An 18,919-nucleotide genomic window follows, 5' to 3' on the forward strand; every position below is an offset into this window, starting at 1 on the left:
TTATATTTTTAAAATACTATGTATCAAATATAAAATTTAATCAAAACTGTTTTGTCAAAGTTTTAATAAACGATAGATTGTGAATTAAAAAAAATAAAAAATAAACAACGATGTTTAAAAATCGAAATCTAAACCATCAATATATATATTTATACATATATTAATTTATTTATCAAATCTAAAAAATCAAGAAAAATATTTCTGAGGAGTAATAATATTCATAAAAAATAATTTTAATTAATAAATCCGCTTCATACATTTTAATCGTCAGTATATTTTAAATTTACTAATTAATTTTATTGGTTAAATTTACATATAAAAAAAATATTTGCAATCAATTTATTTTTCACAGAATTTGCTTATAAAATCACATAAATTTTTACTTATGATATTACATTTTCAATCACCCTACACCGTATGTGTTTTACATTCGTTTAAATTATCTCCTTTGAGCGTTAAATGCTTTCAACTCGCCACTCGCTTTTCTCCACACGGTTTTTCCTTTTCAATTAACTAAAATGTAAAGGTATTTTGAGCAAACATAAATTACGTACATTTAGACCATCTCACGGTTGGGATAGTACAAAAAAAATATTGCTCTTAAATTCTCATCGTTGTACTGATTAATTTTACGGCACTCGCGCGGAAGAAAATTGTAATTTGCCATCAAACTCGTGTTCGTACATTAATTTGACATACACTTGTATGCAAATTTGCAGATTATAATCAGAAATTGTACACGTCTGCGTAAAGACTTTGGATTGATATTGTCCTGGAGTAAGTATAATACTATTAAATTTAAGGGACGTAATTAGCACAATATCTTAGTCGTGTGAGTTTAACGGACCGTTGCTTGTTTGTCTATTTGCTTCGTTGTAAGCACACACGTTAATTACAATAAGACAGTCAACAAATTCTTATGTATTTTACAATTTTGGAACCATATATATTGTATTAAGATTTGTCTTTTAAATTTATCGAGCAAAATTAAGAGAATAAACTTATGTATTATTTGAACTATTTCGTTTAATAAATGTTATTTGCAAATGGCACGTATTACATATGCATATAACACATGTATATTATACGTTATGGGATAGGGTTAACATTTATATAAGTTATAAAAATGAGTGTTATCATAGAGCCATAATGATATTACACACAGGTGATTTTTTTTTTGCAAGTATTGAATTTCTAAATAAACAAGCAATTACAGTAACGCTGTATTCTTATACATATTACTTATTATTACAGAGTGAATAATGAATATGTAATATTTTATAGTACATACATTATAATGTTGTAACATATGTTATTATTTAAAACAAGAGCAAGTTGAAATAACACTTGAACTAAAATGGATTTTACACGTATATGTAATATGTAAAAAATCGCTATATAGAGTACGATAAATATTCATAAAATAACGATTGCTACACATAAATTGGCAATTATTTAAGGCTAAATATCTTTAAATTATAAAGTACCTAATAAACGCAAAAAGTTTGGTCATCCTTGCTTTATAATTATAATTTGAAAGCTGATTATATTGATTGTATTTTCATAGCATCAGCAAAGATTTTTCTCAAAGGCGTTTTGGTTGGGGCAGCTTAAATTTTTACTTTTTTGACTGAATTGCCTGCTTATATACACCATTTTCATTAATTATTTTTCGCCCCTTGAAAATTAACGCCCGCGGCCATCACGCCCGTTGACTGTTACGTTTGATTTAAAACCACTTAAACTCCCCGCTTTTAATTCCGACTGTTAACGAAGTTTAAACTTTGTGAAAAAAATATACACCACTTGCCGACAACGAAGGATGCTATAAACGAGATTAATTTATTGTTTTTGAACGGAACGTTAAAAAACAAAACAGGGCCGGAATATAGATATATAAATAAATACAGAATTTTTAAAAAGATTTTTTTAATAAAGAAGTAATAAAAAAAGGGCGTAACTGTATAAAATAGGCTATTAGTTTATTAACATATGAGAAAATAATTGTTTTTGATTGTGTTGATTTTATAAATAAATATAAAACATTTTTTAATTTAATTAATTAAGGTATATTAAATGTTATTTAAGAATATGTTTGTATACGTATTTTTTTGTGTACTGATTTATTCAAAAAAAGTTAGAGATCTCAAAAATATTAATTAAAATATGTGATGGTGTATATCTGAAATATACAGCTCCTCATAATTATCGCCAAAAACAAGCTCTTTGAGAAGCTGGATGATTCGTGGAAGAGGAGCGTACATCCTAGTCGCAATAGGCAAGAATAAAGGACACGATCGCAACTCTCTAGTTACAGGGGTCTGCAAATTATTTTTTTAAAGGACCAGATCGTATTTATTTTAAGCTTGTTGACCAGAAAGCTAAATTGAAGTTACCTTAAAAAAATCTTTTAAAATTTCAAACGCAAGTTTTATATAAGAGCATTGTTCTTCTTGTAGTTTTAGGTTTAATTCGTGAAGAAAACAAATATCTGTAGAAAAAGAATATTTACTAAACCACTTAGTATTTGATAATGATATAGTGTGAGGTGGATTTCGCGTTGAAAAAAATAAAAAAAAAAGATTTTGTCACTGCCTTTGAAAGGCACAAAAAAATAGTGACCTTAGAAGGACGAGGAAGAAACAGTATTATTGGTCTATTAGCGTTTGCCTTTGTTGATTGCAGATATACACATATGTAAAAAAAATATCAAACAGCTTAACAGACCTCTCTAAAATTTCCGATAAACAATTTATCAGCATTTTTAAACACAAAAAATAAACTGGTAAATTTTAAAGACATATTGAAAATTAATAAACCGGAAGCAATGAGATTAACCCGAGAGTCCTTAATTATTAATGTAAATTATAAAGTAATAAATTAATAATAAAAAAAATAACAACACATTTTCTTTCAGTGAGAAAAAAAAGAATTAATGTATTTCTAGCGTATTTTACGATGCTACATTAAAAACGTTTTAGAACACATACATTTTAATGTATGTGTGTAAAATTCTCCTGTTATTATGTAGATGTAAACAACTGATTATTGTAAAATTCTAGGACAATTTATATTATCGATTTACGCAATTACCGAGTAAATTTTTTTATGTTATTACATATGTATGTACAAATTTGAAGGCAAAAAGATCAATATCTATCTATATTTTAAATAGTTTTTAGCATACTGTTGTGGTGATTTTCATAAGTCGATGGATATTAATTATTTACTTATACACTATGTCTGACATTGAAAAACATATACTTATGCAACTAAAATCTTTAATTGCTAGTTTTTAAAATAAAAGAGCAGCAGGATTCGTCGTTGGCTTTGCAAAATTATTAATTAATCTTGTGAAAAAAATGCTTTTAAACCATCCGACGCAAATTATCAAATACTATAGATCAAGGTTTCTCAAGCTTTTTCTGCGATGAAACACTTATTAAATCTTAAAATTTTAATTGAACAATTAATTTATTTTGTAGGGTGGGTGAAAATACAGAATAAAAATTTTAATAAATAAAAAAAACATTTATTTTTTTAGTAATTCTTTAAGACATAAAATAGTAATGAATGAATGAATTATTTGGCTTTGATAAATTTGGAATTTCAAATATTCTTTATATCAGGTACAATCTGGCATTGATTAGAGTTTGTTTCTGGATTTTGGCTTCGTTGCAGAATAATCGAAAAATCCTACTTCACATAAATATGTCGTAGTGGACTTTGAAAGTAAACCAATAATAGCTTATTTTTAAAAGCTGTGGCACAATCTTGATAAAATAGCATTTAATGACTGATCTTTGTATTGTTTTTTTTAATCAAAGTAAATTATTAAATCAAGTAGTTTTTAAAATCACCTCATACGAAAATAGGTTCTGAACCCAGAAATCTTCCTTATTATTTTCTGAAAAATATTGCAAGAGTTTTGTTTTATGTAAGTGTTCTAAAAATACTTTTATCTACTTATAAACTTAATTCAGTCAAAACATGCTTAAGTGGTAAAAGATAACAATTATTTTGCTCGATTGTAAAAATCTAAAATTGTGATTTTCTCTTAAAAGATACAATTATATTTTTTTTTAATATTAAAGAACCCTAGGGGTGTGATTACTTCGTAGCCAGTGGAATCTAGTTAGAGTTTTTTTAGTTATAATCACAAATGTTGCGACAGACAATAAATGGCGAGATGTTTTCTCCGAACGGTGGTGGAGAAACTGGCGGAGGAATGATGTCAGTGGACTTTTTCTAGAATTTTGAAAAACTTAAAATGTATTTTTAAGTTGTTTTGTAAATAATTTTATAAGCACGGGCAACTGACTAAACAATATTGACAACTATCGACAGACTAAGCACAGTCGGATGTCGCGTCGGTTAGGATCGAACAACTGTCGACAGATAATGTATCGGTAAGGATTGGACACCAAAACAAAAAAATCTTTTATGCGTACTGGGTGCGAAAATATAGTTTTTCTTTATCACTTACCTGATAATAAAAAGGCAAACATATGATTATTTAGCAAAACACCTATCAAATTATTGTTTTAAAAATATGCGATCGATAAAGCTTTTTTTCAAAATTTCTGCAACAACATTTTTGCGCGATGTTCATTAAATTTCTACATATAATATATAAGACAATAAATGGCAAGATGTGTTCTCAGAATGGTGGTGGAGAAGCTGGCGGTGGAATGATGTCAGTGGACTTTTTCTAGAATTTTGACAGCGATGTGCTAAATACTTAAAACGTAAATAAATTTATCAGCACGGGCAACTGACTAAACAATATTGGCAACTATCGACAGACTAAGCACAGTCGGATGTCGCGTCAGTTAGGATCGGACAACTGTCGACAGATAATGCATCGGTAAGGATTAGACACCAAAACAAAAAATCTTTTATGCGTACTGGGTGTGAAAATATAGTCTTTCTTTATCACCTGCCTGATAATAAAAAGGCAAACATATGATTATTTCGCAAAACACCTATCAAATTTACATTTAAAAATATGCGATCGATAAAGATTTTTTCAAAATTTCTGCAACAATATTTTTGCGCGTTATTCATTAAATTTCTACATATAATATATAAGACAATAAATGGCAAGATGTGTTCTCAGAACGGTGGTGGAGAAGCTGGCGAAGGAATGATGTCAGTGGACTTTTTCTAGAATTTTGACAGTGATGTGCTAAATACTTAAAACATATTTATAATCTGTTTTGTAAATAAATTTATCAGCACGGGCAACTGACTAAATAATATTGGCAACTATCGACAGACTAAGCACAGTTGGATGTCGCTTCGGTTAGGATCGGACAACTGTCGACAGATAATGCATCGGTTAGGATTGGACACCCAAACAAAAAAATCTTTTATGCGTACTGGATGTGAAAATATAGTCTTTCTTTATCACTTGCCTCATAATAAAAAAGGCAAACATTTGATTATTTCGCAAAACATCTATAAAATTTTCGTTTTAAAAATATGCGATCGATAAAGCTCTTTTTCAAAATTTCTGCAACAACATTTTTGCATGCTGTTCATTAAATTTCTTCATATAATATATAAGACAATAAATGGCAAGATGTGTTCTCAGAACGGTGGTGGAGAAGCTGGCGGAGGAATGATTTCAGTGGACTTTTTCTAGAATTTCGACAGCGATGTGCTAAATACTTAAAACATATTTTTAAGGCGTTTTGTGAATAAATTTATAAGCACGGTTAACTGACTAAACAATATTGGCAACTGTCGACAGACTAAGCACAGTCAGTTGTCGCGTCGGTTAGCATCGGACAACTGTCGACAGATAATGCATCAGTAAGGATTGGACACCCAAACATAAAAATCTTTTATGCGTACTGGATGCGAAAATATAGTCTTTTTTTATCACTTGCCTGATAATAAAAAGGCAAACATATGATTTTTTTAGCAAAACACCCATCAAATTTCCGTTTTAAAAATATGCGATCGGTAAAGTTTTTTTAAAAATTTCTGCAACAACATTTTTGCGCGTTGTTCATTAAATTTCTACATATAATATATAAGACAATAAATGGCAAGATGTGTTCTCAGAACGGTGGTGGAGAAGCTGGCGGAGGAATGATGTCAATGGACTTTTTCTAGAATTTTGACAGTGATGTGCTAAATACTTAAAACATATTTTCAAGCCGTTTTGTAAATAAATTTATCAGCACGGTCAACTGACTAAACAATATTGGCAACTATCGACAGACTAACCACAGTCGGATGTCGCGTCGGTTAGGGTCGGACAACTGTCGACAGATAATGCATCGGTAAGGATTGGACACCAAAACAAAAAAATCTTTTATGCGTACTGGGTGCGAAAATATAGTCTTTCTTTATCACTTGCCTGATAATGAAAAGGCAAACATGTGATTTTTTCAGCAAAACACCTATCAAATTTCCGTTTTTAAAATATGCGATCGATAAAGCTTTTTTCAAAATTTCTGCAACAACATTTTTGCGCGTGGCTCATTAAATTTCTACATATAATATATAAGTTCAAATTAAAAAATATAGATAAATAAATAATTTATATTATATATAGCAATCATATTGATTAATTGTAATATTTTAGATATAAACATTAACTATTGATGTAGCTACGTATTGTTAATGTCTTCCAAGAAGTCTGTGTCTCATTAATCCGTATTTCGGTTACAACTAGAACTTCATTATCGTATGAAAAAGGACCAATAATCTAATTACAAAAGAATTCGTCGTAAAAACAAAATAGTAGAATCTTGTATATTATATTATTGAAAACAATAAGATATAAACAAGTAAGAAGAATTAAAACAATGTACGTATTTAAGAAAGAAGCTGTTTTAAAAGCTTAGTATTAATTTAATTTATTACACATAAGTCATAAGTAAAATAATTAATAATAAGTCTGTGAAACGATGAAAAGAAATAGACTTGCTGTTTGATAATGAAAGAGAGACTGAGAACTCAAATATAAAAGATTTATATTGTTTGCGGTTTAAGATACTATCTTTAAACGACAATGGGTTAGTTCAACAATAGCTGTAACTCAAAGATTAAATAACCATAAAATAATATGAAATCTAAATTTGAATATAGCATACTTATATTTACATATAGAAAGTATAAATTTTATTGCCACCCTGATGTTTTATGTTTATGTACACATTTTGGGTAGCACGTGCTTACCTAAATCACCAGTGGAACAAGAGTGTACGGAAATGTGATGGAAAATGAAAGCGATATAATGCCATGTTCTATTTTTAATGTGAAACCCGCGTTTTTGTAAGAGGAAGCCTACGTTAGAATGGGTATGACAAAGTGATGTGATATGTGATGTGGAAAAGAACATAATATGCTTAAGTGTTGAATGGTGAGGTAAACTTCGTTTTAATATTTTTCTTAATATATATATAAAGTAAGAATAATATTATATGATATTAAAGCGGATTTGTAAATAAAAAAAAAAAATTCTTATTACAAATCCTATGTCAAAATTAAGTTGAGGCTCTACTTAAAGGCGCTATTAATCACATTTTTGAAGTGACACCGGAAAATTGACTGGTAATAAATGAAAATGTAGTCAAATATAATGTGACGTTATTCAATTATCGAAGAGCAGATTTCTTCAATGAATCTTCCCGATTTTTTTCATATAATATTAATTAAAGCTAAATATAATTACAAAAATTGAACAGAGATAATCAATGACACTGTAATATTGTTCATTGAATGCTACAAACTCTAATATCATACTATTATGAAAATGTTGCCTAGAAAAATATACGAGTCGTTGATTTTAAAAGTGGGGCAAGACCATTTTGTTAAAAAAAAGAATTAGAGCTAATTATAAATTTTTATGAAAAAAGAATGTAAACAATATGAAATAAGTCTATTATTTCTTACTAGAATTTTTAAATAAGTTTAATCGCGAACCATTAATTATTCAACAACAACATAATATGTACTTGCCCCACTTTCAAAATCAAAGGCTTATTTAAGTTTAATAATAAAAATATATTTAAATATTATTGAGTTTAAAAATATTTTTTTATCTCAACAACATCCCAATATTATATTATTTAATAAATAAACAAATTACTTATATATTAATCCAAATATTTTAACTGTTTGATAAATATGCAAATATAAAAATAGTTCATATAAACACAACTGTATTTAAAAATAAATTTTATTTACAAACATTTTTTTTTCAATAACTATTGAATAAGTAATTTTATATATAATATATATATATAAACTGCTATAAAAACGTATTTCATTAAACCATACCATAAGTTTCATTCAAGACGAGAGCTAAAACTTTTCCATGAATTTTGTAACAGTTAAAACTGTAAGCAATTAGTCTCAATTTTCATGTTAATTAAATTTAACGCTGTGATTTTGATATATACTGTGTATTATATTTAGTTTCGATTAATAAACACTTTAATTAAAATATATATTTTTGAAAAACATGTTTTTAAGGAAACCGCATTAGGGTAAGTGTTCTGAAAGGTTTTTTTATGTTAAGGATATTTTTACAGCAAAACATTAATTTGCGGTTTCTGAAACAAATCGTTATTTATGTTCACTCTATAAAACAATTTATTTATATCTAAAAATATATATTTTCTAAAGCAATAATTTTAGATTTATTCATAAAAAATTATATTTAATGGAATGTTATATTTACATACAAATTAAGTATCAAAAATAACAATTTTTACTTTAAAAAATTTAATCGTTTTAAAGAACAGAAACAATTATTTATGTAACTCGTAAAACATCGATATTTAATGCACATAAAATGACAACTTTTAATGAATCTTGTAATAAAATAAGATTCGGTTTATTGATGAATATTTTATGATAATTATATTGAATATTGCGTACAGCTAATGAGCTAGATTTATTCTTAAACTGTGCCTTGAAATATGAAACTCTTATTTTATGCATTTAAACACTAATATAATGGGTAGTAAGATTGACATCTCAATTAAATATAGTGTATTTTATTTTGCTGTAAAAATATATTAAATTTTAAATGGACAAGACTCGATTTGTTTTAAATCTTACCTTGAATTTAGCTATGTTAAAAAAATAATCTGAAATAGCTTTTAAAATTAATATAGAATATGAGAAAAAGTCTCAATGGCATAACATATTTTAAAATTTAATTTACGAATTTATTAAGTGATATATAACAACATAAATATTTTTATTATTAGTAAAATGCAATCAGTCTATTTGAACAATAGGTAAATATTTTATCATATATATATATATATATATTTCCTTCTTTCTTTTATCCCAGTACCAAAATTCTTCTACTGAAGGCTATATAAATACAGCACTGGTTTAATATTATAACTGTGCCCCAAGGCACACCTAATGATAATAGTAGGATTGGATTATTAAAAAGATGATCTGTGAAAGCAGTCTCTTAATTTTAACAGTAATCCAGAGTACCACATTTAGTCAAAATCCTGATTTATATATAAAAATATGGCTAAGCAGTAATTTTATATTTACAAATAATTCATTGATATATAAACACTAATACTACCAATATAGATAATATTACCAAATTTAGTAATTTATTAGATCTAAATTTGTACACGAATTAGTGGTCGTAGTTGAATGTTTAATTGAATGTTATGTTTTTATTGATTTTCTTTCTATTTCAGATACATTCTATCGTTGGCTTTGGCTGACCTTTTGGTGATCATCACATGCGTGCCTTTCACATCGTTAGTTTACACAGTTGAGTCTTGGCCATGGGGTGAACCAATGTGTATCCTTTCGGAAACATCAAAGGATGTTTCCATTGGAGTGTCAGTTTTCACACTGACAGCACTATCAGCTGACAGGTTTTTCGCCATTGTGGATCCTCTGAGAAAGCTGCACGCAGCAGGTAAGAAAAAATACACTAGTAAACGTTAGTGTATATATTATTTATTTATTAAATATAAAATATAAAAAAATTAAATTTTTTAATTTAGTTAAAAGTGTCTTGAAACTTGAAGAAACTTATTTTGTATGATAGTTATTATTTGTATTCGAAATATTCATAAAAATCATATTTTATATACGAGATATGTAAAACACGTGTGAAAATTGTCATTTAAATATATAAGTATAAAAAATATAGTGCATAACAGAATCGGTTCTATATATTGCATTATTTTTTTACATCGGTCGGTTAAACACTAAATTCAGAGGATTTAATTAATATGTAAAAAATACCAGTTTATTTTTAGAACGTAATAAAAGTTTATCGCATCAATTAAGTCGGCTTCGGAAAGAAATTCGTGTGAAAAAAGTTTCCATGAAAAATATACAAATTTGCCTTATGCAAATATATGCTGAATAAGGTCCTTGAAATTATTCGTAAATATAAATATTTTTAAATACTATACAATTTCTTTTGCATATTTATCTTTATTATTTAAAGGATTTTTCTCGTGAATGAAATTTTAATAGACATTTAAAATATTAATATGCATTAGTTAGTTTATATTAAAAATGGACAACGAATACAAATTATATAATAATTCCCCATTAAAAAAATGCTGGAAAGTCACGTCATTTTAAATTAATGAACATTTTATAATAAATTACATAAATTATTTTCTTAAAAATATAGAATTAAATTACAGTATTTTTTTGTAAAATCTAGCGCATCTGTGGCCATGAATCTAATTAAAAATGTCTAGGAATATATTTTATCTGATTCTATGATTCTTAGTTAACAAATCTTTTTGAATTTATTATTTGTCAAATTAATATTTAAAAATAATTCAGTGATAAAAGATACGTTTGAAAACTTTTTATGTTCGTTTATTACGCGTTTTTTCACATGATCCCCAGGTAAATATAAAAAAATAAATTAGTTTTTAAAAACAAACATTACGTTCACAAAAGGGTCAAACTTTCCGAGTGCGCGTGACGTGTTAAAAGCAATTGTGAGCTTTCTGTTAACATCTAAAGGTCACCGTGAGGTTATTTGTATCAATTTTTCCGAGCGTCATTTTATGGGTTCATAAACTCTTTTCGAAGGCAATGCTGGCCTAAATATATATGTATGTATTCCACGTAAAGGCCTGAAGGCAAAATCGACAAAGGATTTTTTCCTGATAACGTGTTGTAATCTCCGAGACTATGCTTCTACGTGACATTAGAAACGACAAAAATATATTATTTTCTTAAAAGAATTTCACATATGAATATTTAAAAAAATAATAATCATGTTATGTGTACCGAAACCTAAAATACATATGCCTTGAAAGGTTAAAAATATAATTTAATTAAACACATTAAACACATAAAACATAAATTTTTGACGACCTCGTTAATGAACTACGTGGCCTATATATGTTTAGTGACACAACAGTAACATAAATGCATAATATATCTCATGGTACTGAAATTTTATTTTATAGCATTAATCGTGATGCCTTCTCTTTAATAAAAAAATCCAATGTATACATATGTATCAGTGGCTTGCGGTCCATTCATTCGGTAGATTGTAAAACGATTTTAAATATAAAATATTTTTATCAATTACATAAGTATGAAATGTAATTGATCAGAAAATCGGCTAAAGACAACCATACCAAGGGAGTGGCTAAAGCCGATTGTAGCGTGGGCGCGCTGGCTATCGGGAATTGAATTAGTCGCGCATGCGCACTAGAACTTCAGCCGGTACTTGTGTACGTGTTTACAGTCGCCCATCATCAACTGTTTATGCGGTTGACGTTTTAAAATAAATACATAATATGTTTATCGAATAAAGAAAAAAAATTAAAATATAGTTTTTGTTCCCCCCCCCCCTGTTTCAAAAGTCATTGCACGCCACTCATATGTATTTATATACTTATTATGACATTGTGAAACAGGACCAAATCACAAATAGACTATTGGTATAAGTCGGTCACTAATACCTGAAAGACACGAGCTCGAATTTTATATGAAAATCTGACAGATAGTTTTTTTAGATTATCCTAATCTCTTGGAGAAATATCTTAATGCGATAGAGCTACGTCACGCATAATAAGCTTAATCCAATCTTAGTGTTAAAAATCTGTATCATGAAAAATTCGCTGAGAAGACACGAAACAAAAAAAAAAACATTATACAAAATATTATTGCCATATTTAAGTCTTCATTGCTTAGCATGAAAAATGTTCTAAGAATTACGAAAACAAATTAAAAAAGTGGTTATCCGCGTTTTAACTGACTTCTCGGAAACACATTTTAAAATTTAATACTGTGTTTAAAACTAAGTTATATAATATTCTCTTAAAAAACACGCAAGAAGCTCTATTAATTAAGCTTATTAAGTTCGCTACTAAATTAATTTATACATAATAAATTGAAAGATTGCGAAAGCTTATAACGTCATTTTTCACGGTGATTATTCTTAGTATATTTTTATCCCGGTTTATTTTTAACCATTGCGCTGCCGAGCAACGATTTATTTATTATTCAGGCAGTCGGACACGTTAAGAGCTTTGGGCGAAAATAATTTGCGGATCACGCTTACGAATGCAATAATTAAACTTCGCATTTCATCTCCTTCGTCTGCTAAATATATATGTATAGTTGTGCATAGATCTACACTTGAGAAATGCCAACACGAAATTATGAAAAATTGTCAGGAGGCAAATTCAAAATTAATAGCTGTGCTATATTTTTTGCGCAACATGTACTAAAAGAGCCCTAATGGTCTGGCGTTATGACGCCAAGCGAGAAAATTTTCTATGTATATTTTTTTTATACATCACGAAAAAATACTCTTGGCAGCCTTTTAATTTTGTCCTTCGTGTCTCACAAATTACGCCTGATGACTCAGTGATATGTTGTAATCGTTAAAGATGATGACAGTGACAAAGTTTACAGTGTTAAAAAATCTGAATCTTAACGTCCAAACTGAGGGCTCCTTGAATTTGATTTTAAAAAGGAAACGCTCTTGAATGTGACATTTGTAATACTAAACGTGTCATTTATAATAATTTGAGACAGGATAGTGAGAAGTGTCTGACAGTTAAATATTACTTTTGCTCTATGAATAATCGCGTTAAGCACATTGGTTAATCAAACAAAATTCGATTAATTCCAGTTATATTTTTGTGTAATTTAAATTTGACGTATAACGTTTCTTCATGAAAATAATAATATTCTGTGAATATAAAATATAACTAAAATATAAATTAGCATGCCTTTAAACTTAATTTTGTAAGCTAGCATCTTTCATGAAAATATGTTAATAGGAATATGAGTAAATGACCATTTTATCTAATGAACTCATCTCGTGGAATTGAGACATAAAATTCATATACACTTGAGACATACATAGGAGAAGCAAACATTTATAAAATTCTTGTGACTCAATTATTGTCGTACACCTAACGTAAAGGGAATAAGAGAATTGAGTAATTTGAAGCTAGAAGACAAATTACTAAGAAGCAGTGTAATTCTAAGAAAAGGCACATTCAACCTCTTCAGAACCACTGACTTGTAATTAAACATTTTATTTAATATTTTTTTTATAAAAACAACTTAACGGTAAATTTTATTACATTATTTTGTTAATTAAGTAAAAACTTGCAGATGAAAACATTTATTTAATCGATCAATTGATTTAATTAATTTTACGTTGTGGGTAAATAATTATTGAAATTATGGAATCAATCAACAAATCCATAAGATAATCTTCATAAAAATTATAATTTAAATAATTAAAAATAAATCAGATGCAAAAATAATTGTGCATTTCTTTCAATATAAATATTTTCACGCAATTACATTGTTGCTATGGATAAGATTAATGAATAATAAATTGCGTTGTAAATTTTCGGTAGAGATAAATTATCCTGTCTCAAATACAATAATATCATGTCAACGAAAATCATTAGGGATATTTCAATGCGGATCTTCAAATATTTCGATGTCTATTAAGTTTAACTAATCAAACGTGTTAAATTTCACATTAAATCCGACAATCTTCGGTAGCGATTTTGAGAAATAGTATTATTCACAAATATTATTAATGTAAGGTTTATTCAAATTATTTAAGCTCGAATATCTGGTTATGAAATCCCTGATATAAAATAAATTCAATTGATATCTTCTTGGTAAAGTACCGTAATCTATCCATAGATAGTCGACAAATATGTTTGTAACAGCAGCAGTTACACAGTAGTTTATTGGGAAATGGATTATAAAGTAGTGGTTTCCTAATTTTCATTTACGAGGTAAATAATTTATAATAGATACTTTTATCTTAAAATTTAACATTGTATTTAAATTTGTCATAAAGCAAAACATCTGTTTTATTTATAAAACTTAATTTAAAATCGATTAGAGATTAAGAATTGTTATGAATTTATTAAGTAGTTAAAGTTTCAAATAATTTAGTTAACCACTATACCTATATTTTGTACTTCAAATCAAAAAATTGAGAAGGTCAGTTTTTTATTGTTAAATAAATTAAAAAAACTTATGTTATATAACAACGACATTAATGTATTCAACATAACATAATATATATAAAACAAACTATTTAGAAAACTTTCCAATATAAATTTTCTCTTTACATCCGCAGGCTTAAATTATATAGTTTTCATAACAACTTTATATTTAAAAAAATAATAAGCTATATACGAGAATCTGAAAGTTGCTATAATTTTTTTAATTTATTCCTTAATAATTCAAGGTTTAAAAACATATCTACAATATGGTGTTTTAAAGTCGAAAGAATATGAAGGTCATTCGAAATCGATATTTTATTAAAATCTATCTTAATGTATGAGTTAAGTTATTTTATTTGTATATATATATTTTAATATGAAGGGCAAAGTACTACAAAATTAAATAACACAAACATTTTCTTCGGAAACTCTTTGTGACCTTAAATGAAAAATATTCATATTACTAAATTAAAAATATATTTGTGTTTATTATTTGATAGTAAATAATAATAATATTACTGAAATTATATTTTATTAATCTAATAAATTCTAATATGCCATAATAAGTGTCACTACATTATAGAAATGCCTTAAATTTTTAATCAACTTAAGTACCTTAGTATTTTTTAAGTCTTGAAAAATATTGTCCAACAGAGAAATAAATTTAAATTTAATGTTATATAAATGCCAAGATCGTTTGTAGACTTTCCCATTTAAAGAGAATTCCTAAGAGATCGTAGAGAAATTTCACAGGGTCGGTCTTTATATAATAAAATTCGCACAAAATAAAAGTAGTATTCATATACAAAATAATTAATTTACAGGAAAGCATACTATTGATTTTTGAATACTTACAATATTTGTAAGAGTACTTTAAAATTATAAATGTTAGTATATTCTTAATATAAAATGGCTAATTACAGTTTCTTTTAATACTTTGTTTCAAGTATTATATTAAAATATTAATGAAAAATATTATTTTTAGAAAAAACAATACTTTGTATTTCTATGATATAAAAAAATGTGAAATTATAATTAACTTAGTATTTTTATGATTTAGTTGCTCTACCTTCAAAACACTGTATTTTATTTAAAACAAACTAAAACCTATATCCCGCAACATAATAATTGATATCAAATGAACTATTGCTCTTTAGTTTTAGTTTGTTGTTGTTACAATAACGAGAAGTTTGTAAATTTATTTTAATAAATTGATTTAATAAAACATATTTTTGATTTTATTAGTGATAACTGAAAATACTTTTTTATACCTATGGCGTTAACGCATTAAAAAGTTTTTTCCCCCACTTGACCTATATTTATTGTGAGAAAATAAGTGGGAAAGTTTTTCGAATAGACCTAGAGTAAACAGGTGCACAAAATATTATATATAAATATACAATATAATATAAATATATGTTATATAAAAATAAATATAACGTTCATTCATACATATTTATTTTAAAGAGCACTATAATTTATAATTTCTACAATGTGCTAACCTATACTTAAATTAAATTTGTATATTAACTATTAATTCGTGATGTTATTGTAGCATTGTCTGCAACTGTAAGAACCAGTCGCTCGGAAGATCGAGTTAAACTCTCGATTTCAAACGTTGTAGTTAAATTAGGATTGACGTGAAGAGGGAAGCGGTTGATTTTCGACCGATCGATCCAAATTAAATGTTTTGGCTTTAATAAATTTGCTCTGACTACACTCAACGCGTGTATTTAGATTTGTCTTTAATATAAAAATTGTTGATATTTGCCAAATCTGTAATGAGACACAGGCAATTCCTAATACCACACATTCTTTTGTGTTTGTAAATGTATCAAACTGCCTTTATTGATGCATTTCGAGATAATAATCTCGCGTACAAATGTACTTATCTACATGAAAATTTTATTTCTGGACAGGTCGTGAAGACTAATAACATTTTTATCGCGCTTTTAACGCATATATGCGACAAGTTATTTCTCACGGGTAAAGCGTATTTAAAAAAAGCGCTTTCTGTTCGGCCGAGTATTCTAACGAGTGTGTAATTAAATTGTTTTTGATTTTATGATTTATTTTTAGCAGTAATAATGATATTTTGATGACTGCATCGATTATTATATGCTAGTGTTTCGATTAAAAACGTTTTTCTATTGTTTTTGTAAAATTATTCAACGGATAGTGAAAGTGATAAAAATAAATAATGGCATGGTGTAGGAGTTCCAAAAAATCGTCCGAAAAAAAGTTTTTCACTTTTTTATAAGTTAAAGATCGGTTAACCGGTTTTAACTGTTATTGGAAAATTAGGAATTGATTTAAATTTGTATTTAAAAAAATAATTATATGTTAAAAATTATGTAAATAAAATCTAATTAATATAAATACAGATCATATAATTTTATTTATTTGCCTAGAATTAATTTATTGCTCGTTAGTTAACTAAATAAATTAAATTATATGACATTTTTGTAGTACTTTATTATTAATAAATTATATAATTCAAACTATATTAATTTAGTAATTGCTTAAATTAAATAATTTTATTATAAATAAATTTAAAAAATCAATTTAATGTAATATGAAATAGAATATTAATGTTAAAGTCACTTAAAATAGATAATAAAATGCACTAAAATAAGTATATGGTGAATTTGAGAATAAACATACAATAATTATTTTTGTTTGCATAGTAATTATGCAAATAATTTATAAATTGTAAAAAATATTAAATAAAATATATTTTATTAAAAAAAAAAAAAATCAATATAAACACAATTTTTTTTTAATCAAGCAAAAATTGAATTCGTATTGATTAGTTTAAATGAATTTATATTTGTATGAATTTTATTAAAATTTAATTCAGTTTGCTTTAAAACCAGTAATCAAGTTTCCGAAATTGATTTTGTGTCGCCTCTTTTTTTTAGTGCTATTTAAATTTTAATTTAGATTACAATTGCTTATCTATATTTTTTAACAAATATGTTTTTAATTTTGTCTAAAGTTTTAGTTTTTATGATGATTTTCATTGAAAGTGTAGTTTGCCAAAGTAAATTTTTCATCAAAGCATTTCATCGCGTTTCTATTTTCTATCTTTCTTTGTGAAATCTTACGGTTTATCTGACCAATGTAAATTTAGTCACAATTGTCACAAGAAATTTTGTATATTCCTGATTCGTTATTAATTTTGTCTTTTCCATTCGGTAGAATGGTTCCTATTTTATTTTGTATATATATAAATTACAATTTTTATATATTTTTAAATACAATACAACTAACTCATTAAAAAGCTTATTCTGTATATACAATAGTTTTAAATGCTCTTTTAAAACAAAAATATATCCCACTAATTAATTATTTCATTATCTAATTTTCTATAATTGATTGTATCATATGCCTGCCATAAGCCTTTCTCGGAATCCTGATTAAGCTATCCTTTGAGCCGCACTTTGATATTGATCTATCGAGCTGGTGCTACTCATTAATTAGTGGTTTTACATACATGGTTGAAGCTGTTAAGCTCTTTATACATATTTACAAAGTTTATAAATATATGACTGCATCCCTAAGTTGATGCTTAAACATGTATTTTGATATGCGTACAAAATTTCCTGTTCGTTGCCAGAGTCAATTTCGTCAAGTCGTGTGTTTCATAGCAATATCTATTAACGTTTATAAAACACCCGTCAATCTGGGATGCTGTTCCTCCAACCCGCTTATACGATAACGTCAGCTAAGATTGCGAACCCGTTCGTCATGAGGAACTAATGGGGTTGTTCACGGTCCGGAAGGGGCTTTGAGTGGCAGAATCCACCCTTGCGTGTTTTTTCCTCACATTCAAACCGATGCGGGTTCCACGTGAATTTTTTTGTTATGTAAAGACCGTGGTTCAACCCGGTCTATGATGATCTATGGAGTTATTTTGACATCGCGACGCGGATTTTCTTTGAAAAATGACACTACTTGATTCTCTTTTTTATAATTTCATACAGGATGCGGAAGAAGAGCAACCAGATTCACGATAATAACAGCTGCGCTGATATGGGTGTTGGCGATGCTGTGCGCCGCTCCAGCTATGTCCAGCACTCACGTCAGGGTTATTGAGATTACTCCTACAAAGCAGGTAAATATGTCTTTGTTTTTTTAAATAAATTAATTTATAAGAGCAATGGCATTTGAGCGCACTGCCAGAGTAAAATATCAATAATAATGGACTAGCGAAATGACGCTCAAATTTCCGTTGCGGCACAAAAGCTGACTTAACCCATTTAACTGTCTACACAAAACGTTATATATCCTCACACGCTGTTAAATTAAATTTCAGCTACAAAACTTTTGTGAAAAATTAATAAATATTTAACTGTATTTGAATTTTCCAGTCGAGAGTTTTACACTAAACTTGAAATGATTTAGTAATATTTTCTAAATATGTAAATAATTAACAA

The 18,919-nt window shown here is 27.2% G+C and overlaps 1 protein-coding gene across 3 annotated transcripts in view; it reads left to right on the forward strand.

Annotated features, from left to right (window-relative positions):
• LOC148237078 (neuropeptide CCHamide-1 receptor-like) overlaps positions 1–18,919 on the forward strand; it is a 98,932-nt gene that overhangs the window by 47,049 nt on the left and 32,964 nt on the right. For all 3 annotated transcript variants that reach the window (XM_088183480.1, XM_088183479.1, XM_088183481.1), the window contains 2 exons: positions 9,696–9,922; positions 18,467–18,597. In XM_088183480.1, the coding sequence (XP_088039606.1) occupies positions 9,696–9,922; positions 18,467–18,597 (358 nt within the window). The remainder of the gene's footprint in view (positions 1–9,695; positions 9,923–18,466; positions 18,598–18,919) is intronic.

The sequence above is a fragment of the Plectrocnemia conspersa genome, unplaced genomic scaffold, assembly GCF_051122295.1.
Source record: "Plectrocnemia conspersa isolate PC_06_02 unplaced genomic scaffold, ASM5112229v1 ptg000003l, whole genome shotgun sequence".
Taxonomy (NCBI): domain Eukaryota; kingdom Metazoa; phylum Arthropoda; class Insecta; order Trichoptera; family Polycentropodidae; genus Plectrocnemia; species Plectrocnemia conspersa.